This window comes from Nematostella vectensis, chromosome 3 (assembly GCF_932526225.1).
Source record: "Nematostella vectensis chromosome 3, jaNemVect1.1, whole genome shotgun sequence".
NCBI classification, from domain to species: Eukaryota; Metazoa; Cnidaria; class Anthozoa; order Actiniaria; family Edwardsiidae; genus Nematostella; species Nematostella vectensis.
In genome coordinates, this window is record NC_064036.1 from 2,893,342 (window position 1) to 2,915,947 (window position 22,606).

Sequence of the window (22,606 nt, forward strand, 5' to 3'; positions counted from 1 at the left end):
CTTTTTCTGTCTTTCTATCTTATTGGCTAATAACAGCCAAAATAAGCCAATCAAAATGCCTTTTTTATTTGTTTCCTGCAGAAGAAAACAGAATGACGTCATAACATGGCGGACATTTGAAAGATGCAAGTTTTCCTCTGATGCTCTGTGTGATTTCAAGTTGATTTCATTCAAAATGTAGATTATTCAATCAAAACGACGACTGTTATATACTGAATGGTCATGCCTTCTACCAAGAAGCAGCCTTTAAAGGACTTGCACTTAGCCAGCTCGATGTCAGAGCTTGTAGCGTTAGCCGATCCTAACATCGAATCTAACAAGAACGCAAATCCAAACTTGTAAGCGAAAATTTATTGTTGGAACATATCTCTATTTGTCGTCCTACTAAGAGTTATTTGAGCGAAATGAAAGTTTAGATGGTTCTTATTTCGTATAAGGAACTTTGTTACGGGTTTGACGTGAACTTGAGGCCTCTGTAATATGTTGTGGGTAAAGAAAGTATGGTACAGTAATGCCAAGTGCACACTAGCCACATAACAACATAACGACATGGGCGCGCGCACTATGTTTAGCCCTACATAACGACATGGACATAATGACATAAAAGAAAAAAACATGTTTTTTATCTTATGTCGTTATGTCCATGTCATTATGTCGAAGATAAGAGTGCGCGCGCCCATGTCGTTATGTCGATATGTCACTAGTGTGCACTAGGCTTAATTGGCTTCTACGTAGGAAAGGGGGGGGGATTGTCACTTAATGAAACTAGTAACATTTGTTTCTAGAGAATCTAGATGTAACAATCTAACACTTTAAAAGAGAGGTATTTAGCATCTTAACTGCTCCCAAGTGTTTTGCGCTATACAGTAGTTATTTGAAACCCCCATCCCCAGGGTCCCGGGAAAGATAGTTGTTGGGGGTTTAGAGTTTTTTTAATGAGAATCGTCCGAGGGTTTGGTGGAATTTACAGTATTTGACTCTTAGACTTGTCCTCACCCTTTCAAGTGAAGACAAACAGAAAACAACCAGAGGTACTTGGCTTATTTTAGATGACCTTTTTGTCTAAAATATCATGTAACTCTACCATTTGCCACCCAAGGGGAAGGGGCATTTGACAGCGTTTTTTTCCCGAGTGGATGAGAGCTTTTTTTAGTTTTGTTCAGGGTGAAGATTTAATCCCCCACCCTTTCCCAGGACCATGGGAGTGCAGGGCCGTAGCAGGTGGGGCACTAGGGGCACGTGCCCCCCCCCCCACCCAATATTTTCAAAAATTATAAGGAAATGACCAGTAGGGGCATGGCTGTGCCCCCCATTGATTTCTTAATGTTAATGTATTGTGCCCCTCCCCCCCCCCAATAATTCAAGGCCTGCTACGCCCATGGAGTGGGGGTTTCAAATGACCAAGTGACTAGTACATTTCTTAGATGGGAAGCATGCAAGCTTATGCAAATTGCTTATTTTTTATGTCTGCAAAATGGTTGATACAGTTCTATATATATATATATATATATATATATATATATATATATATATATATATATATATATATATATATATATATATATATATATATATATATATATATATATATATATATATATATATAAAATGATGGTTGAAGGCTTTCATAGAAAGTGCTCAATACTCGAAAGTAGAGCGGTGTATAGTGTTGGTTTGAGAAAAATACAAACTACATAGGTTTCCCTATGTAGTTTGTATTTTTCTCAAACCAACACTATATATATATATATATATATATATATATATATATGGTTTTAAATTCATTTTATTTCAGGTTTTGCAAATCTGCTGATAAGGTTTTCCTAAAGGCAAGTGAGTTTGATCTGGAAAATGATGAAGAGAATGCTTTTGTGTTCTACATGCGCTACTTTAAGATCATCTCCCTCATCAAGGCTACAACCAAGTACAAACAAGATAAGGTATGTCTTTTAAAGGGTTTCTTAGAGCATCATTTTAAGTGTTAGAGATGTGAGTAATTTACAATGTTTCACAGATTGCTTGATGTGACCCTAAAATACACACCATCGGCTTTTATACATTTTCAATTTACGAGTGTTGCAGTTCCAAGTGCCACACACAGTAAAATCACATAAGACGTACAATTTATTTCTGAATTATGAATATGAAACCCTTAAACACAAGGTCCTTATAAGAAGACACTTATGTAGGAAATCTGCCCCTTGTATCAAATGCCCTAGTCCTGTGAGGCACTTTATTCTAACATTAAAAAAAGCCAAAATTGTAATTATTTGTCATCCGTATCTGTTAAGGCACACTTTGACAAACTTATTGGTGCAACAAAACCAATTAAGGCCATTGACAGGTCAGAGAAGCTTCAGACAAGTCTCACAAAGAGGTAAGATGCTACCCTCTAGTTTTTAGAAACTCATATATAAAAATGAATTGTACCAATCATAATTGTGCCAAAATTGTTCTAATAGCTTTTTTTGAACTAATTATTACAGTATGTAATATTTCAGTAATATTTATTTAAGCAAAATTTCTAAGGATTATCTTAAATTCAGTACTTGTTTTGAGTTCTCTAAAACTATTTTACATGTAGGTATGAAAATGCAAAAGAGGAAAAAGAAGCTAGACTTTTGCTGGAAAGAAAAGAGAAAGGTGAGTTTTGACTTGATTTGCACACTTTACTACTGTATGGCTCCTTGTTTTAAGGACAACCATTAAAATGACACCTTATAATTAGGTAAGGTAATGTTTTTAAAGTAACAATGAAGGGATAGCTAAAGTTTCTTTATTGGTTGTTTTCTGCTCTTTGCAGAAAGAGCTGAGGCATCAGAAGCAGCTAAAGCAAGCCAAAATAAAAGGTTATCTGAAAAATATATATTATACACACAGATGATAGATATTAGAATATACTAGCCACAGGGATGTAGTAGTTACATACTTACATACAACAGGCTATAAGCTCATTCTAAGAATATACTGTAAGTAGCCATAAAGATGATAGTACAGTAGTACAGTACATAGTACAGTACATAAGCTGAGTTACATAAGCTGAGCTGGCCATAAGCTGAGTCTAAGGATACAAAGTAGCCACATACTGTAGATAATAGTAGTTACACTACTCAAAGCAGGCTATAAGAAGATTCTAAGGATACACAGTAGCCACATAGTTATTTCAGTAGTTATTTAACATAAAACAGGCTATTAGCTGATTCTAAGAAGACACAGTAGCAACAGAGGTGATAGTAGTTACATACAACAGGCCATAATATTAGTACCTAGTTGCACACATACAACAGGCTATTAGCTGAGTCTAGAATATTGGCCACAGAGATTCATTAGTACCTAGTTGCACACATACAACAGGCTATTAGCTGAGTCTAGAATATTGGCCACAGAGATTCATTAGTACCTAGTTGCACACATACAACAGGCTATTAGCTGAGTCTAGAATATTGGCCACAGAGATTCATTAGTACCTAGTTGCTCACATACAACAGGCTATAAGCTGAGTCTAGAATATTGGCCACAGAGATTCATTAGTACCTACAGTAGTTGCTCACATACAACAGGCTATTAGCTGAGTCTAGAATATTGGCCACAGAGATTCATTAGTACCTAGTTGCTCGCATACAACAGGCTATAAGCTGAGTCTAGAATATTGGCCACAGAGATTCATTAGTACCTAGTTGCTCACATACAACAGGCTATTAGCTAAGTCTAAAGTATACAGTCACCACAGAGATACATAAAAGAATACTTTACGGCAGCTCTAATATCACATACCACATCAAATTTCTAGAAATAAAGCCTTTTTTTCTTTTTAATTGAACAATATTTCTGACTTTCTTCTGTTTCAGTGGTGACAATAATCTGGATGACTTGTTAAATGGCCCAGAACTCAACTCTCCTTCAGAGCTTTATCAGAAGCTTCAGGTACAGTAAATAGCATATGCATCTCCACTTCAATCTATAAATGTCAATGCCTGCTTAATTTTCCTTCAAATTTGTTATCTCCTTAGGTTAATCCATCATCTGTCTTACAACCACAAGGAATAGGCAGTACAGATGGTAAGACAACATAGATGTGGCAATTGCAAGAAGTTCATTAATGGAAAGTCTACAGAAAGTTCCCATCTGAAAAAAGAGTAGCCTCCCTGGCATTTCAAACTTTGTCAGTGAAACTACTCTTTTAACAGAGAGAGGTGTCGGTGGTGACTGCTATTTCAACCTTGTAGTGATTTATTTTCCTTATTCCACCACACCCTTGCTGTTCACCTAATTACTACAGCAAAAGGGCAGGTCATTGCCCTTTTAATAAATAAGTACAATTTTTAAGGCTCCCTTTGGAAGTCCCTTCTAAATCAACTTCTATATTGCTGTATAATTAACTCTGTTTTTGCTTACACTCAATGCAGTCAGAGTCACTAATCATAGTGAGACGGTTCCCTTTCTAAAAGCTGAAGATCTGTACTTGATCATAAAGAAAGAGGAAAGTGGTAGAAATCTGTTGATACTTGACATCAGAACACAAGCAGAGTATGCAAAGAACCATATATTTCATCCTTCCTGCATTAATATCCCCGAGGAAATGTTACAGCATGGGTAAGCATTAGTAGCTATTTGTAAGACAAATTGATAAATGTTAATTGGATAGGCTGTAGAACATGTTTTATAGGGCTCTCTTTTCAAGTCTTGTTTATATCACCAAGATTGGTTTACCTTGTTATTATTATTATTATTGTCAAAAACTTGTTCTTCCAAATCTTGGATGTTGATTGGGTCTATGTTTTTGGATTTTATTGCCAAGCTCAGATGGATGAAGTAGTTTTCTTGTTCTCAGTAAATTGATATTCTTTAACATTTTTCCTTCAGAGTCTCTTTAAGCAACATTGACCGACGGCTAACGGAAAAGACGCGTCTGATGTGGCGAGAACGAGGTGACAAAAGACATATTGTGATTGTGGATAAATCCACAGAGGTTTCCCAAGTCACACCGGATTCCCTCATACAGAGGGTTAAGAATGCCATATACAAGTATGACTCAAACTGTTTTCTGCAAAGTGAACCGCTTATCCTGGATGGAGGGTTTGATAGCTGGCTTTGGCACTACCCCTCTCTTGCCACCAGGTCAGAACTACCCAAGGTAGAGTACTGAAAACTTGATAACAGGCCAACTATTTACAGGCAAATTATTAAATATAAGTAGTCCCGAATACTGGTCATATTTTTCCAGGTTTGATACAATATTTATGAAGGCATTTGGTTGGCTTCCCAGATCATTTCATCAGCATGTTTAGTAAGAAAAGCTTACAGCGAGCCAGTAAAACCGTGAACACCTAAGAATATGTGTGGAAACTTTATTGTCTTCTGACTAATCAGACGCGAGAATTCAGACACTGAGACGTGTCTCTAATTGAATGTTTGAATATCTCGCGAGTGATTGGTCGGAACAAACATTCCATACATATTTCCGGTGTTCACGGTTTTCTTGGTCGCGCTGTAAAGCTAAAAAAAAGACAGGAATTTCCCATCCATGTTCGAAGCAGTAGTTTTTTTGTCGTTTATACATTATTCTGAACACCTTCTTGATAGACATATCCTATGGCACGTTTTGTGTCTCACAGTGCAATCTTATTGAAAAAGTATATTAGCAAACTCAAACAATTAGGGGCTGGAATTTCTAAGATCAATGAAAATCTCAGATGTTAATATGGAACGTACTAGTTTGTCAACACATAATGAACAAACATTCGCTATTCTTTCAGGTTGATTCAGGGTCCGTACCCTCACTGGATAGCGGAGTCATATCAAACCTCTCTTCTCTTGATTACCCTGAACTACCAGAGGATGAACCACATCCTGCACAGCCCTCTACCCCTGTCATCAAGCAAGGGGACCCAAGCCCTTATGGGAGTGGCAAAGAGCCGTATCAAAATGGGTTATACCCAACAGTCAATGCTGGGGTAGTAAGTTCTCAGGGTACACAAGTTGAGCCTGATCAGACTGATAAGCAAGCTGGGAATGGCCCGATAACTCCGGGTTTGTCAATAAACAAACCAAGTAGTCATGTTATCAGACACCAGACGCCTGGTCCTTCCTTTACTGCCTCTAATCAAGGGCCAGGAAAAGGAGAAAGCCAGGTGGTGGACGGAAGTGTTGGGTCGCCCACTACTATGGATAGAAAAACAGTAGGCTATGATACCAATTTAGTCGACGAAACTAAAGTGCCACAGAATTCAAATGTTAATCGAGACAAAAAAGATATTGTGTATGCAAAACTCGATTTTCCAGGCAAACCGGAAAGCCAGCCAGGCATGGATAAACGTAAGTTGGGAGATGAAAAGCTTGATCACCCACTTCCCACCACCAAACAGAACAATTCAAGTAACTATGCGGAACTGGTATTTCCTGGGAAACCTGGAGGGCCACCAGTCAGCCAAGTACAAGGTTTTGCTCCAGGAAATGGTACAAGAAATATAACTAAAGAAAATACGGGTAAAGAGACATCAAAGACCCAACAGCCAGAACCTCGAGTACCCAAATCTTCTGGGTTCATAACAACTGCTGGTCTGCCCCATGGATGGGAGAAAGCTGTAGATCAGACAACTGGGAGAATCTTTTATCGTGATCACAACACTCAGACAACTCACTGGAACCCTCCACAGACAACCCAAAAGCCTACCTTGTTGCCGACCAGGCTACTGACACCAGCACAGCCATCAAATATCACACAAGCTCAGACCTCACACAGAACAACAGAAATAAATGGCTCGATAAGCACTGTGGGTAGACCGGATGGAGCAGTAGCAAGGCCACAGCCACATCGATCAGCCGAGCCTTCTATACCGACGCCTCACACAATGCAACAGGGGCAGCCCCCAGCGATTGAAATCAAGCAGCAACCGCAGCCCCCTGCTGTTGAACCACCCCCAGAGCCTAAGCCCAAGGCAAAACCAGCTACTCCAGACAGATTATTGCAGCCCACCAAGTCAAATTTGCGTCGTTCATTGTCTTCCCCCAACTTGGCGAAGCTAGAAGATGTTCCACTCAGACCTGAGATTAATAGATCAGCAAAGCCTGTTGAGCCGTCGCCTGTTCCTGCTAAGCCTTCCTTCACCCGCAGTACTAAGCCTGTCACTTTGAAGCTGGACTCGCTCAACCCGATTCATGGAGGACTGGGCTGCGGCCTAACTGGGCTACGAAATCTTGGCAATACGTGCTATATGAATTCTGTTCTTCAGTGCTTATTTAATACCGCGCCTTTGGCTGCCTACTTTGTGTCAGGCGCTTTCCGAGACGACATCAACAAGGAAAACCCTTTGGGTACCAGGGGTATGTATTTGGATTTTTACTTTATTACGTCAATAAACTTTTCATTCTACCTCACCAGTTCACCAGAATTCTTCGTATAACTATAATAAAATACAACAACTGATTAAACATTTACATGCTTGTTTCAGAATGAACAAGCGCCAATAAACGTTTGAGTTAGAAATTAGGTTAGAAGTAGGTCCAGAAAAGTCAGCAAATAACTAAAAAAAATTTAAGGGATTGTGATAATTTCTATTTTTGAAATATGTGAAGGCTGACGCTGAACCATCACGATCTCTCATAAGATTGCAAGGTATCTCAATGTAGTCATTGTATAACGCAGATGAGACAGGATAGGGCTTGCCTTGATGCTAGTGATATTAGGGAGTAAACACTTTTTTGGATTAGGGGTATCAACTGGAACTTCAGCGTCTTCTATATGCTTGAAAAGTACTGCTCCCCCTCATTGAAATCAGACTCCACCAACCGGGCTCACATCCAAAAAATAAACTTTATATAGGAAAGCAGTAAAAAAAGTCCTCTTCTCTCGGTTGCCATCCAACGTGCAAAAACATCTTAACTTGCGTTATTTCTGCCAACAGGTGAGCTAGCTGAGCAGTTCTCAATCCTGGTGCGTGCTACCAATTGTGGTCGCTTCAAGTCCTTATCACCCTTAGAATTCAAACGGCTTATTGGTAGGATCAAGACGTCATTTGCGGGTTATGACCAGCAGGACTCTCAGGAATTCCTGGCCCTTATGATGGACAAGCTACATGAGGATGTCTGCCAGGTAAGACTTTCAGGAATTCCTGGCCCTTATGATGGACAAGATACATGAGGATGTCTGCCAGGTAAGACTTTCAGGAATTCCTGGCCCTTATGATGGACAAGCTACATGAGGATGTCTGCCAGGTAAGACTTTCAGGAATTCCTGGCCCTTATGATGGACAAGATACATGAGGATGTCTGCCAGGTAAGACTTTCAGGAATTCCTGGCCCTTATGATGGACAAGCTACATGAGGATGTCTGCTAGGTAAGACTTGCAGGAATTCCTGGCCCTTATGATGGACAAGATACATGAGGATGTCTGCCAGGTAAGACTTGCAAGAATTCCTGGCCCTTATGATGGACAAGTTACATGAGGATGTCTGCCAGGTAAGACTTGCAGGAATTCCTGTCCCTTATGATGGACAAGTTACATGAGGATGTCTGCCAGGTAAGATTTGCAGGAATTCCTGGCCCTTATGATGGACAAGTTACATGAGGATGTCTGCCAGGTAAGACTTGCAGGAATTCCTGGCCCTTATGATGGACAAGTTACATGTGGATGTCTGCCAGGTAAGACTTTGCCAGGTAAGACTTACAGGAATTCCTGGCTCTTATGATGGACAAGTTACATGAGGATGTCTGCCAGGTAAGACTTACAGGAATTCCTGGCCCTTATGATGGAGGAGCTACAGTACATTTAAGGTCCGTTTGCACTTGTCGAACCCTCACAGAAAGCAACCGAAAAGACGTTCGCTTAAGCGTGGATTTCGAATTTGATAGATTTTATTCAGGACCAACTTACAAAGGTTGTAACTTCCATCTTTATTTACCTAGATTCGACACAAGCCCTACTTGAAGGCTCCCGATGACAACATAGATCCAGCTGAGGCAGCGAACATCACGTGGGATAATCACCGGAAGCGCAACGAGTCTCTAATGCTGAACCTGTTTGACGTAAGAAGCATCCCCGAAGGGGCGTGGGGCGTGGCTTATACCGCTGCTAATAATATCCCCCTTTTATCACACTCTTTTCACACGGTTTTCTTATTCTGCCACTTTTGACCGTTTTGTTTGCCTTTTTTGCCTAGACTATTTAGTTTTTGACTTCTCTCTGCAGTATGTGGATTGTTGTAAACAGGGTATTATTATTGGAGGGTATGTTCCAACTTTTCAATTTGACTTCAAAGAGTAGTTTATTTACCGTCATCTGATAAACAAGGATTCCCTATTAAAGATTAAAAGAACTGCGAAAATCGCTCTTAAAATAAGTCTACTATAGCCAAGTGAAGATGAGCTGTTAAACTAAAACAATCGTAGCCCGCCACCTAAAGAAAGTAAAATTTGATAGAGGAACGGTTGATTTTTGATAATTTTTCAAGTCAAGTAAAGTCTTCCATGAAATTTTTTTTCGCAAAACTAACCATTGTCATAAAAGTTATAAGGGAATCGTCTTAGGTTGGACTGGAGCCCCCCCCCCCCCCTCTTCGATAAATAAATAACCTCCTTTCCATAATGCAAATGGCGTCAGGTTAGGCATCAATGAAATAATTGTGACCAATAATTATCGGAATCTTGAAAGAATTTTTAAACTAAAAAATACATAATTTAAAAAAATTAACCTAAAAATTAACTAACCTCGCCCTGCTATGGGGTAAACACAAATGGCAGCGCTCATTTTAGCTGGAGAGACCATGAAACTCGATTTTTCATTATATACATATTTCTTTTCTTCAATCTCGGGAACCCAGGGCGTAGAGGTTAGCATAACGAAGCGCAATAACGAAACACCTTGTTCCGCCTCGCTGACCTAGAAGCCCTGGGTTCCCCAGGATGCCCCTACTTTTACATTTTCAGAAATCAGAAGTTTTTTATTTGTTCACATGAAAATGAAATGTTTCCGCCAAAGCACATAATGATGCGTTTGTACACAATATATAGCTAGCAGGTCCGTAAAGGAGTGGCAATTTAAAACGCTTTGAACTCAAGCATATTGTTGAGAGTTATTGAAAAGCATGGGAAAGACCAAATTATTTCCAATGTCAATTCTATTACCACCTTTCTGACAGAATTAATTTATAATCGTCAAAACGTTCTTTTAATAAGAGCAACGTTCGATCGTTATTTCTAATAGCAAATTCTTTCACCTCATTTTGAAGTAACAGTCTCTCTTTAAAGCAATATCTTAACATTGGCGCAGCCATATGGTAGTCGCTACCGCTTTTATGAGGTAAGGTTTGTACCGAAGATTTTGCCGCTATCTGACAATTCTTGGTTGTGAGGATCGGCAATTATGAAAATAGTGCGGTTGAAGTAACAAAGAAAAACACAGCATACAGGACTTGCTACTGCATGTTATGGAGATATTTGAAGAAGATAACTTCACTGCTTCCAGCGTATCAAATAGGACAATTCTAAGCGAGGACCAAACGCGTTTAAATGTTTACGTGGCAGTACTCGGGGTGCTCCTCGTTTGTGGTTGTGTATCAAACTCGACAGTGATCCTTCTTGTTATCGCCAAAAGAGTTCCAAGTAAAACTATCAACTTGTTCGTGGTGAACATGGCATTAGCCGACTTGATGACGATCTTACTGGACATACCTTACAAGTTAAAGATTTATTCAAGAGTGAATACGACCTGGCCTGGAGGGTGGCTCGGCGACGTAACTTGTAGACTGTTTTCTTGGCTATTTAACGTTATCAATTGGGTTTCTCCATTAACTCTTTTGGTTATTTCAATTGAACGCTTTAAAGCGGTATCATCCACTGTACAACAGCCAGGCCTAAGTCGATGTTTGGTCGTTGTATTTGTCTCTTTGTCTTGGCTTTTATCTGGACTTCTTAACCTCCCTGGGTTCTTCATCTGTTATGTCAAACCTAGGACAAACTTTTGTGGTTGTTATTACACAAGACCTACGTCAGCCTATTTTGTAGGTACAAATGGCCTTTACGTCTTCCTCGTTATAACAATATTAAGCATCAACTTTGCGATAATACGAAGACTGGTCCGCTCTGAACACTCTGTGAACCTACCTGAAGCCCAAAGGCAAAAAAGACTTCGAACATTTCGGTCTGCCGTCTGTATGGTTTTATGTCAATTGCTCCTTTTTGTCTTCTGTGCTACACCTCTTTTCGCATTCGTAGGATTACTTCATTTGGACACTCTTGGTATAATTTCTATACCATTCGATTCGTCAATGCTGAAAGTTTATCAAGCATTTGAGATTGTATTCCTTACAAACGCTGCAGTTGGTCCAGTCATATACTTTATCTTTTTAGGTGATTTTCGTAAAGCTCTAAAAAATATCCTGAGAGGCGTGGCGCTGTGTCGAGGACCTTGCGTAAAGACAGTGGTTCCCGAAAAGGGTTAATGGTGGCAAACGCAATCACCCAAAAGAGACTTGGGATAGTAATCCTGTATTATCATCTTCCCATACTGCACAATCGCTACAACAGACCTTCCAACAGACGCGTTAGCCTGTTCTCTAAACCTAATAGTGCCTACGTCTGCAGGGGAGAAAATAAAACTCGATATATAATCCTGATTTTTTTTTCTTTTACATTCTCAGAAATTGCTTTTCTTATATTTGTAGACTTAAACGGCAATCTTTTTCGACCAAAGCACAAAATTATGCATGAGTACACAAGGCGTACACTTGGCGTACACATGAGTACACTTTGATCTAGGTCGACCATAGCCTCGGGATTATTAAAAAGCCTTAGATAAACAATACTATTTCTAATGACTAAATATTATTCCCATTATTCCGACAGAAACAGTCACTCTTTAAAGCAATATCTTAACATTAGCATAGCCATACAGTATTATCTTCAATTATATCATCCCTCGCAAATAAGGTGCGCACGCAACGAAGCTCTTCCAGCTGTTTGACCGTCTTTGCCTGTGAGGATTATGCAAGTGTAAAAATAGAGGACCGACACGCGAGAACCGAACGCTTTCAATGGATGACATCGCTCGGGGAGGTTCTCGTTTGGTTGGGAAATCAAAGTGCCCTTGTCAACCACACCTTGTTACAATCCAGATATAGCCATCTAAAAACCAAAGTTTCAATACTTTATATTCCAAATTCAATTAAAGATATCTTATTAGCTTCCCTTAATCAGCCGATGGAAATGGGTGCCTTTTCACACTTGGTGCTGTTGGTTGTGGACGAATCGGTTTGTGGACGAATTGACCTGGGTGCTCTGCTAGGATGACAAAATGACGGTTGATAGAGCCTGTTAAGCATAGCTGTGATCCTCCTCGGGTTGCAAAAATAAGTGCCAAGAGAACTATCAACTTGTTTATATTGAATATGGCATTAGCCGAGTTGATAACGCTAATACTGTAGATAGTAAATATATTGTATATAGTTCTCTCGCCCCCCCCCCCCCCTCAGAGTATAAATGAACACTCCCTGATAATTAGTAAAATCGTCAAAGATGTATGGATTTTAGGCGAAAATATAGAGAAACCTTTTTGTAAACAGTGTAGTCGCGCATTGTTTATAAACTTGGACAAGAACATCTTTTTTAATATTATCTTGCCAATAAAACTGTGTTTTCCTTTTAGCGCAGAAAAGCGCGGTCAAACAGGACAGCCGCGTAATGACCACAAAATTGAGATGCTTATTTATACCATATTTTTGTGTCTATGGAGCTCCGCTATCAATGCAGGGCATGTTTGTGCCTTCTCTGTGGTGATTGCTGTAACCAGGATGTTATGAATGCAGGACATGTGCCTTGTGATGATTTTTGTTGATATGATACTACTAATTCAGGGCATGTTCAAGTCTACCGTTCGCTGTCTCGTCTGCGCTAAGGATTCCGTGACGTATGAGACGTTCTCGAATCTAACTCTTCCCTTGCCTGGAAACAGTAACCACTGCTCGCTGCGGGTAAGTATTTATGCCATGCTATAAATGAATTCAGCAAGTACGAATGCACGAGAGCTGTTGTAAAATGGAACCTCTGTAACACGGTTATTGAAAATTCCATCGTTGAAGAATGTCGGTCAACCGCTCCGTTATTGTTTGTAATTATTGTTTGGAAATACAACGGTTTATTTTTTTTAGCGGTCACGGTAGCGAATCCTGCATTATGATTGGCTAAAAGAGCGGTTCGGAGATTCCTATATCTGCCCTAGGTCCGAGAATTGATATTTTGAGCGCGCTGCTCACACAAAGTATGTTTTCGCTGGCGCTAGAAAAAAAAAAGTTCGGCCTCGGTCAGTATTTTCAAGACCTCGGTCACGGTATTTCACGATACGGACCTCCCACCTGGCAAATAACCCCTATTTATTCGTAAGGAAACTTCAAAATAACAATAAACAAAGGAATTCTGATACGTTATTGATGATATTTAATTGAAAATATCTTGGTTACTCGCTTGAATTGGCCGATGGAAATGGATGCTTTGTATGCCTCGGTATTAAGCGGGAGCGTAAAATGGCGGCGTGATTGGCCTTCTTCAAATCGATATTATTTCCCATAAAATTACTGTTAAAAACTCGAATAGCTATCGTATTACGATCGTTGCAGCGCTGCAGTTCACAGGTAACGTGTTTCGTAGCATAAATAAATGAAGATACAATATAAATCGTATTAAAGTTAGTCTTGCTGGAATTCTTAGCCGGTGAGAATTCACGAATTTAGCTGTAGCTACTCACTACACGCCTAGCACACTTTGTGAATGATAGTCTTTTTCGCCCTTTGTAGGACTGCATCAAGCTGTTCACGCGTGCCGAACGCATGTCTGGCGATGATATGTGGTACTGCCCGCGGTGTAAGCAGCACCGTGTAGCCAGCAAGCAACTCCAGATCTGGCGACTTCCGCCAATACTTATAGTACATCTGAAACGGTGAGTCTCTCGATATCGCACCTCATCCCAATATTCCAACCATTCTTGAAGACAAGGACCCCTGTGAAGAAACCAGGCTTTTTCACCTCTGAAAAATCCCAAGATGACCTCAAAAGCCAGAAAGAGGTTATTGGTCAAACAAGCTAGAAGGAAATACATTTTTTCCGAAGCCGAACCCCGTCTAGCTGTGTTTGATATCTTAACAAATAGTTTTTCAAACAAATGAGTAAATTGTGTGCTTCTAAATACCTACACGGTTTCAAATACTGCGATTTTGTCGTTTATTTGTTATCCAAGATGCAATACTTGGAAATGGATTCTCAGGGTGCAGCCTGTTGTAATACTTTCGAGTCTGCTACCATGTACCCTTCTCATTAAACCGGGTTTTCCTGTTTCAGGTTCCAGTATGACGGGATGTGGCGGCAAAAGCTGCAGACAGCGGTATCCTTTCCTGTCGATGGCCTGGATATGAGTGGCTACATCACTGGCCCCACGAAGAGACCCGCCTATCACCTGTACGGGGTGTCCAACCACTACGGTACCATGCACGGTGGCCACTACACCGCCTTCTGTAAGAACGCGCACAACCAGCGATGGTTCAAGTTTGACGACCAGGTCGTCACGGAGATGAGTGCTAATGATATTGTGGTAAGTAGTGGCTCGCGATAGAAGGTGCTTAAGGTCAATGTCAGGCTAGCCTCTCATGGATATAAGATGAACTTGTTGTATCATGAGCACGAAGGTCACGGTTTTCACTCTGCCAATAAAAGACTCCCAGTAATTGTCAGCCCCACTTTAAAATATGTTCTTGATTACGGCGATACAATGGTATTGGTTGTAAATGGAGCTCCGAAACAGCCAAGTAAATGATGGGACTCATTAATCCCCAGCCATCTTTATACCTTTTCTACCCTGTTTTCCTATGTTCTTCCTAACCTGCGTCCATCCCAAGCCTCGTTCATTCTTCGTTCTTTCTATTTACCTCCTTCCCTTTTCTCTTCCTCGTCTCTTTACCCGCTAGTCCGCCTTCACTTTTCTCGTTTCATCCCCGCTCCAGTCATTCTATTTGCGTTCTTTGTTATGTCTCTTAGTGGAAAACCAATAGTAATTGTATAATTGATAATTACTTTGCTATTTGTCCTCAGAGCTCAGCTGCATACCTCTTGTTCTACACTTCATTCGAGTTCACTCCCCCGAAACTAATTTAAAATTATAACCAAGTCGTACAGATGCAATGGTTGATAACCGATGGCGTAAAGACGGCAGGAACCACTACTTAGGTACATGTTAGCCTTGCATGTGTGTCACTTAGGTGCATGTCTGTGTTTGTAGGGTTGAGTCAAAATAGTCAACACTTAGAATAGAGTTTAGGACCTTACACATACCCCGTCCGCTGAACTGGTTGCCCACTGGTTGTAAAAAGTATAGGCTTTTAAGGCTCCTTAGCTGATGCCTTGCTAGATACAGGAGATAAAGGTCTTGACCTAGTGTCTTCCAGGGTATATAATGGTATTGCCCTTGCCTCTCTTCTTTTTAAAGCGCCATAGTCAGGCTTACCTTTCTTTATTGTTTTCTTTAAATACAAGAAGACAAACTGTGTGTAAAGATCGAGAGATAAACATCTAAACACAAAGTGTTATGCTTTGTTTACCAAATTCAGTGAAAGATATCGCCATAGCTTCCCCAAAACAGCCAACGGAATGGATGCTTTTACGCAGCATTTTGCAAAGAATGACAAAATTTCGGATGACTGAAACTCTTTAATAACCTTCTTGCTAAACCTCATATCTTTGTCATTTGTTTGACGCATTTATTGCCTCGCATTTTCTATGGACAGAAACTTAACTTCAGGGCCCGTGTAAAATGGTTCTGCTGTTGCGGCAACGGTGCCACTCGTGGCGAAGTTAACAAAATATATCAAAATGAATATATAACTATCTTTATTACAATAAAACTAACAGAGCGTGGTGAATTAAATGTATTAGTGATCGTTTTATATCATGCCACTCAAGACAAAGCTAAATTAATAATGATTCTAACGCATGATCACAAGATTGATTTGTATTCAAGGTTGAATTATGATTTCAGTGACTCCCAAAGGCTGTACATAGCAACGCTACCTCAACGTCTGTATGAATAAAATCGGCACAATTGAACCACTTGTGCATCGAGTGCTAAATTATTACAAATACATACCAATACCTTTTTTGCTACACATCATTGTAAAGTGACTCGCGCTTAAAATATACTGTGCTCAAAACTGATTTCTTGTTCATTCATAAATGTTCCGTTTCAATCCAATGGAAGGGTGTACTCGTGTTTCCAAACACCTAAACTGCGCCCGGGATACTGGAGTTACTATGTATATTTAATATCAGGTTAGGACGTCCTTCCCTGGTGTCCGTTGATAGATGTGTGGGGTAAGGTGTGTCCTCTGTGGGTAATTTCAGGTTAGGACGTCCTTTCCTATTGTCCGTTGATAGATGTGTGGGGTAAGGTGTGTCCTCTGTGGGTAATTTCAGGTTGGGACGTCCTTTCCTATTGTCCGTTGATAGATGTGTGGGGTAAGGTGTGTCCTCTGTGGGTAATTTCAGGTTAGGACGTCCTTTCCTATTGTCCGTTGATAGATGTGTGGGGTTAGGTGTGTCCTCTGTGGGTAATTTCAGGTTAGGACGTCCTTTCCTATTGTCCGTTGATAGATGTGTGGGGTTAGGTGTGTCCTCTGTGGGTAATTTTAGGTTAGGACGTCCTTTCCTATTGTCCGTTGATAGATGTGTGGGGTAAGGTGTGTCCTCTGTGGGTAATTTCAGGTTAGGACGTCCTTTCCTATTGTCCGTTGATAGATGTGTGGGGTTAGGTGTGTCCTCTGTGGGTAATTTCAGGTTAGGACGTCCTTTCCTTTTGTCCGTTGATAGATGTATGGGGTAAGGTGTATCCTCTGTGGGTAATTTCAGGTTAGGACGTCCTTTCCTAGTGTCCGTTGATAGATGTGTGGGGTAAGGTGTGTCCTCTGTGGGTAATTTCAGGTTAGGACGTCCTTTCCTATTGTCCGTTGATAGATGTATGGGGTAAGGTGTGTCCTCTGTGGGTAATTTCAGGTTAGGACGTCCTTTCCTATTGTCCGTTAATAGATGTGTGGGGTAAGGTGTGTCCTCTGTGGGTAATTTCAGGTTAGGACGTCCTTCCCTAGTGTCCGTTGATAGATGTGTGGGGTAAGGTGTGTCCTCTGTGGGTAATTTCAGGTTAGGACGTCCTTCCCTATTGTCCGTTGATAGATGTGTGGAGTAAGGTGTGTCCTCTGTGGGTAATTTCAGGTTAGGACGTCCTTCCCTATTGTCCGTTGATAGATGTGTGGGGTAAGGTGTGTCCTCTGTGGGTAATTTCAGGTTAGGACGTCCTTTCCTAGTGTCCGTTGATAGATGTGTGGGGTAAGGTGTGTCCTCTGTGGGTAATTTCATGTTAGGACGTCCTTTCCTATTGTCCGTTGATAGATGTGTGGGGTAAGGTGTGTCCTCTGTGGGTAATTTCAGGTTAGGACGTCCTTTCCTATTGTCCGTTGATAGATGTGTGGGGTAAGGTGTGTCCTCTGTGGGTAATTTCAGGTTAGGACGTCCTTTCCTATTGTCCGTTGATAGATGTGTGGGGTTAGGTGTGTCCTCTGTGGGTAATTTCAGGTTAGGACGTCCTTTCCTATTGTCCGTTGATAGATGTGTGGGGTTAGGTGTGTCCTCTGTGGGTAATTTCAGGTTAGGACGTCCTTTCCTATTGTCCGTTGATAGATGTGTTGGGTAAGGTGTGTCCTCTGTGGGTAATTTCAGGTTAGGACGTCCTTTCCTATTGTCCGTTGATAGATGTGTGGGGTTAGGTGTGTCCTCTGTGGGTAATTTCAGGTTAGGACGTCCTTTCCTTTTGTCCGTTGATAGATGTATGGGGTAAGGTGTATCCTCTGTGGGTAATTTCAGGTTAGGACGTCCTTTCCTAGTGTCCGTTGATAGATGTGTGGGGTAAGGTGTGTCCTCTGTGGGTAATTTCAGGTTAGGACGTCCTTTCCTATTGTCCGTTGATAGATGTGTGGGGTAAGGTGTGTCCTCTGTGGGTAATCTCAGGTCAGGACGTCCTTTCCTATTGTCCGTTGATAGATGTGTGGGGTAAGGTGTGTCCTCTGTGGATAATTTCAGGTTAGGACGTCCTTCCCTATTGTCCGTTGATAGATGTGTGGGGTAAGGTGTGTCCTCTGTGGGTAATTTCAGGTTAGGACGTCCTTTCCTATTGTCCGTTGATAGATGTGTGGGGTAAGGTGTGTCCTCTGTGGGTAATTTCATGTTAGGACGTCCTTTCCTATTGTCCGTTGATAGATGTGTGGGGTAAGGTGTGTCCTCTGTGGGTAATTTCAGGTTAGGACGTCCTTATCTAGTGACCCTTGGGCGGGGTGTCTTTCAAGGGTACTTTCTGGTGACCGATAATGATATTTCTTGGGATGACCTCATCCGGAATTTTATCTGCTTTTTCAAAACTATCCTCATTCCCTGCCCGCAAGTACTTGCAGAACTTCAATTTATCAAAGCTCTCCTCCAAAGACAATTCTGGGTCGGAGTCGTCGGAATCTTCCAACTTAACGGGGAAGGCTCTTTTACTTGGAACGAGAGAAACTGGAGGTTGAGGCGATCTTGGAGAAGACAGGGAAACCGATGGAGAATATTCTACTGCCAGACTCGTGGACCGAGTAATAGCCGGGCGACCTTCGGATGATCGAAGTCGGGGCGATCTCGGAGAGGACAGGAAAACCGATGAGGACTTGCCTGTTGTCAGACTTGTAGACCGAGTGATATTCGGGCGACCTTCGGATGATCCAAGTCGGGGTGACTTCGGAGAGGACAATGGGACCGATGAAGCATTTCCTGCCACTAGACCTGTCGACCGAGAATTTGTGCGACCCTCGGGTTAATTCGGTGAAGTGTCGGGACGTCTTCCCATCGTTAAACTACTCCTACCTTTCTCGTCCTTGTCGCTTCGATGGCATAGAAGCGTACTCTTTAGTTCTTTTTGCCGTTTATGTAGTTTTTTCCTTGTGGCGGCTCATCCCGTGGAATTGTTTTTTGTTTGTGCTGCCCAGCACCCCTATCTCCGCCGACATCTTGTGTCCCATTTGATGGTTTTTAGCCATCGCCTTCTTCATCGTCAACGATATGTCACTCATGATGAACGTTAAGCTCTGCTTAGCTTCGTAAGGTCACTATTAGGCTTGCGAGGGCGGCTGAGACCGGATCGATATCTCTAGTATCAATATAAACTCCAAAGTCTTTCTTGGGGCCTTGCACGACGCACTTGAGAAGTTAATGTCCACTCTCTTGTATCAATGTAGACTGTTTGCCTTTGCACTACACACTTGGGATCGGATCGATTGTGTGTCCACTGTCCTTGTAGGGCTTTGCAAGGCTCGTCTGATACCTGGTCGATTGACCTAGTTATCTGGTATGAACATGCACTTTAGGGTGCTTGAAAGCTTTGCCCAGCGCACATGAATGCACGCATTCATGTGAACAGCAAGGAAAACTTAGGGGCGCAGCCTCATGCGCACATCGACATGCGTGCGGCGTACCTAGGATGCGAGGACAGTGTCTTCGGCGGCGCCTCGGACGCCATTGACGTGGTACGGAAATATGGCTTCCCTACGAACGTGTATCGTATCGCGGATGTTGTGGGACGGCCATTGAGCGAGGTTCTTCAACTAACCGGGGTCATTCAGCTGACCGAGTAGGAGTTCTCTGAGGCATGCCACCCCTACACTTCCGGGAGTGTAGGGCAGCACTTGGAACAAAACGAGGGCTGGATCACCACGCCAGAGCTCAAGGACCTGTTAGACTCGGGTGACCTCGTCATGGCCACGGCGAGGGAGGTATTGTATAGCGTCGGAAAAAAGGACTCCATCAGGTTCCCCCACTATAGCGCGAGTAGCGAAGACTCGCAGTATCCTGAGGGTCGAGATCTCGCTGTCCGTTTCGTAGGCAAGTGCGCTCGCCATGGCGACGAGTCCTCGATCGTAGTTCGCGACCGTGAAGAAGCCGCGTATCTAACAAACCTCCTTGCGGGCACCGACCACTTACTTAACTTCGAGCATGCCGACAGGGCCCATCTGATCCAATACAAAGACGGTCACAATGGTACCATATCAGGGCCTTCGTCTTGGCGTACACAAACATAGCGTTGCGACGCATGTTGAGGCGGATTCCTCGCGAAGACGTCCTCCGGGTGTGCACAGATGCCATATACGCAAAGGCGGTGCCCAGTGGTGTAAAGCTCGTGGATCGAAATCCGAGGTATGGAGAGTGGCGCCACAAAAAGCCTGGGTACGAGTGGCGACCCGAAGCGGGACCCGAAGAAGTCGGGGAGCTTGGCCAAAGAGCCAAGCACTGCGTTGAGTCTGCCGTGCTATCTAGTGGCTGCAACCTCTGCAAAGATGTATCTAGCCGGCCAAGGAGGATCGGGGAAGACCGAATGGGCGGTGAGCATGTTCCGCGGCCGCAACGTTGTGGTGCTCACTCCCGAGAACGACCTCGCCCACGACCATCGCAACAACCCGCGCCTCGCGGTGAAGGCTCAAACCTACCACCACTACCTCTGCATACCAGCGGAGAAGCCGACAGAGGAGTGGGTACCCTCCGAGCTGGGGCACAAACTCGACCGCGTCGCAGAAGTAATCATCATTAACGAGTGCTGTAAGGTACAGACTAAAGTGCTACGCGCCATCCTAGGGTATCTCGCCACGCGGCCGTGTCAGGTAGTGTGTTGTGGCGACTATGGACAGGTCCCTCCCTGGGGAGATAAAGAGGGGCCTCACGATATGCTCGAGGAGTGGGCACAAGGGAACATCCGCTGGTTCGAGTCCGACTACCGCTGCCTGTGTGAAGACTGCGGAAAGCCGTACAGTACATGCGACGGCCTGCCCTCCTCCAGGCTCCACGACATAAAGGACCGGATTTGGTGTCGGCCAGATTCCCAACAGCTTGAGGTGTTTCGAGAGGAGTGGGTGGGGTAGCGTTCGACGCGGCGATCGAGCAGGCCCACCCAAGCGATATGTTCTTGTTCAGCAGCGATTGATAGAGCACCACAGGAAAAACTACCCCCGATTGCCAGCAACCATTCGCTTTGACCCCGATCCTAGCGTCGCGCATCGTTATCGCAAGCAAGGGCGGCCAGTGCCCGTGCCAGGAAAAAGGGGTGAGAAGGTCGACGCATACAATGGCACGGTAGTCGAGGTTCCTCTCGACGCGGTCCTTAACGGGCTCCCCCTCGAGTGGAAATACGCGGGCTGGGGAACCGTCCACCGGGTGCAGGGCAAGACTATTCAGACTCCAAGACGTCTGTTTATCATAGACCACAGCTTAGAGGGCTGGATCACGAATGCTGTATACACCGGCATCTCCCGCGTGCGGCACGCCGACCAGATAGTCCGCGAAATTCCCCCCCCCCCCCCCGATAACGCCCCCGTTGCCTTGGTTACCACAGGACTGCAGGCTACGCCCAGTGAAGAGCTCATTATAGCGCGAATCAAGCGATACGCTATAGACGACAGGCAAAAGGGTCGCACAAAGTCCACGGGATCGCACCACGTTCTGACGGTAGACCACGTACTCGGCATGATTGCTGACGCGGAAAAGAAGTGCACGGTCTGTGGCACTCAGCTTCTGTTTCAGGGATACACCAAGAGCCATCCCCAATGCGATGTAAACCTCCGTTCCGACCTCTAAGGGGACCTCTAGGGGGGGGGGCTTTTCGGCTTTGAGAGGCACGCGCCTCAGCTTTATGGCGTCTTTAGGCGCAAAGTCAGTCATGCGAGTCTTCGTTGCTTTTATGTCCGAGATTACGATTTGCAAAGCGGTAACCCACTCGCGGTTTGTTTCGCCGGATGCAAGCTCCTTCGAGTACTGCGCACGAAATAGGCGCTGTGCCAGCCAGCGATGGAAAGACTCGGCGAAAGCTTGGCTCCTGTGGTGCCCTGGTTCAGCCCGTCGTACCTCCACCCCGTGGTCTGTTAGGAGCTTTGTGGTAGCACCCTTGAACTCCGTGCCGTCATCAACCATGAGGACTTTAGGCCATGTGAGAGGTCTCTCTGCATAGATGTCAGCGAGTTCGCGGGAGACGACGGCCGCGCTCTTAGTTCTCATTGGGCGGACGGCTTTATATCGTGAAGCAACGTCAACGACAGTCAGGGCATACTTGTACCCGCGGTCGGTTGGCAAGAATAGCAGGTACGACTGGTGGATACGGTTTGGTATCTGCTCCGAGAAATGGGCGTAGGTAGTCGGAGTAGGGGTTGTCTGTGTGTAGCTCCCGACGGGCTGCGAGCTTACCCACTTGCACACTCGGTCTATGGAGGCTGAGCCCTTGGGAAGTTTGGCATGCAGAGCGGCCACTCCCTGGAAGCCACCTCTGGCGTAGTATATAGGACGAAGGAACGCATCGAGTTCTTCGTCGGACATGCGCTTCGCCGCCATTATGTGTCTGCAATGTATGGCAATACATTGCAACAGGTGTGTCAGTCTCCAACAGGCGGTTGCCGTCTGCTCGGGTAGTGCCGCGCGAAGCGCTCGGTCTTTCTGAGGTCGGTAGGCCCCCGAAGAACGGCATTGGCGAATCTCTTAACGCACTGGCTGTCTGCGCGCCACAACTCGAGGCTT

The 22,606-nt window shown here is 43.5% G+C and overlaps 2 protein-coding genes across 2 annotated transcripts; one reads left to right on the forward strand and one right to left on the reverse strand.

Annotated features, from left to right (window-relative positions):
• Positions 1-90: 90 nt before the first annotated feature.
• Positions 91-16,192, forward strand: LOC5507749 (ubiquitin carboxyl-terminal hydrolase 8-like). Its single transcript, XM_048725145.1, has 16 exons — positions 91-338; positions 1,796-1,940; positions 2,292-2,377; positions 2,585-2,643; positions 2,804-2,849; positions 3,849-3,924; positions 4,011-4,059; positions 4,407-4,593; positions 4,864-5,134; positions 5,757-7,323; positions 7,905-8,092; positions 8,906-9,025; positions 12,850-12,966; positions 13,786-13,928; positions 14,327-14,576; positions 15,074-16,192. Exons 1-16 carry the CDS (start codon positions 217-219, stop codon positions 15,134-15,136), a joined length of 3,489 nt encoding a protein of 1,162 aa, XP_048581102.1. The 5' UTR covers positions 91-216; the 3' UTR covers positions 15,137-16,192.
• Positions 16,193-16,258: 66 nt separating this feature from the next.
• On the reverse strand, positions 16,259-18,250 carry LOC125561304 (cell surface glycoprotein 1-like). The gene has a single exon (XM_048725403.1). The coding sequence runs from the start codon at positions 18,248-18,250 to the stop codon at positions 16,259-16,261; it is 1,992 nt and encodes a 663-aa protein (XP_048581360.1).
• Positions 18,251-22,606: the final 4,356 nt, after the last annotated feature.

Coding starts and splice junctions, on each gene's coding strand:
- LOC5507749 (XM_048725145.1), top strand. CDS start 217: ATGGTCATGCCTTCTACCAAGAAGCAGCCTTTAAAGGACTTGCACTTA. Junction 2,378..2,584: donor CAGACAAGTCTCACAAAGAG/GTAAGATGCTAC, acceptor TTTTACATGTAG/GTATGAAAATGCAAAAGAGG. Junction 4,060..4,406: donor AGGAATAGGCAGTACAGATG/GTAAGACAACAT, acceptor CACTCAATGCAG/TCAGAGTCACTAATCATAGT.
- LOC125561304 (XM_048725403.1), bottom strand. CDS start 18,250: ATGAAATTACCCACAGAGGACACACCTTACCCCACACATCTATCAACG.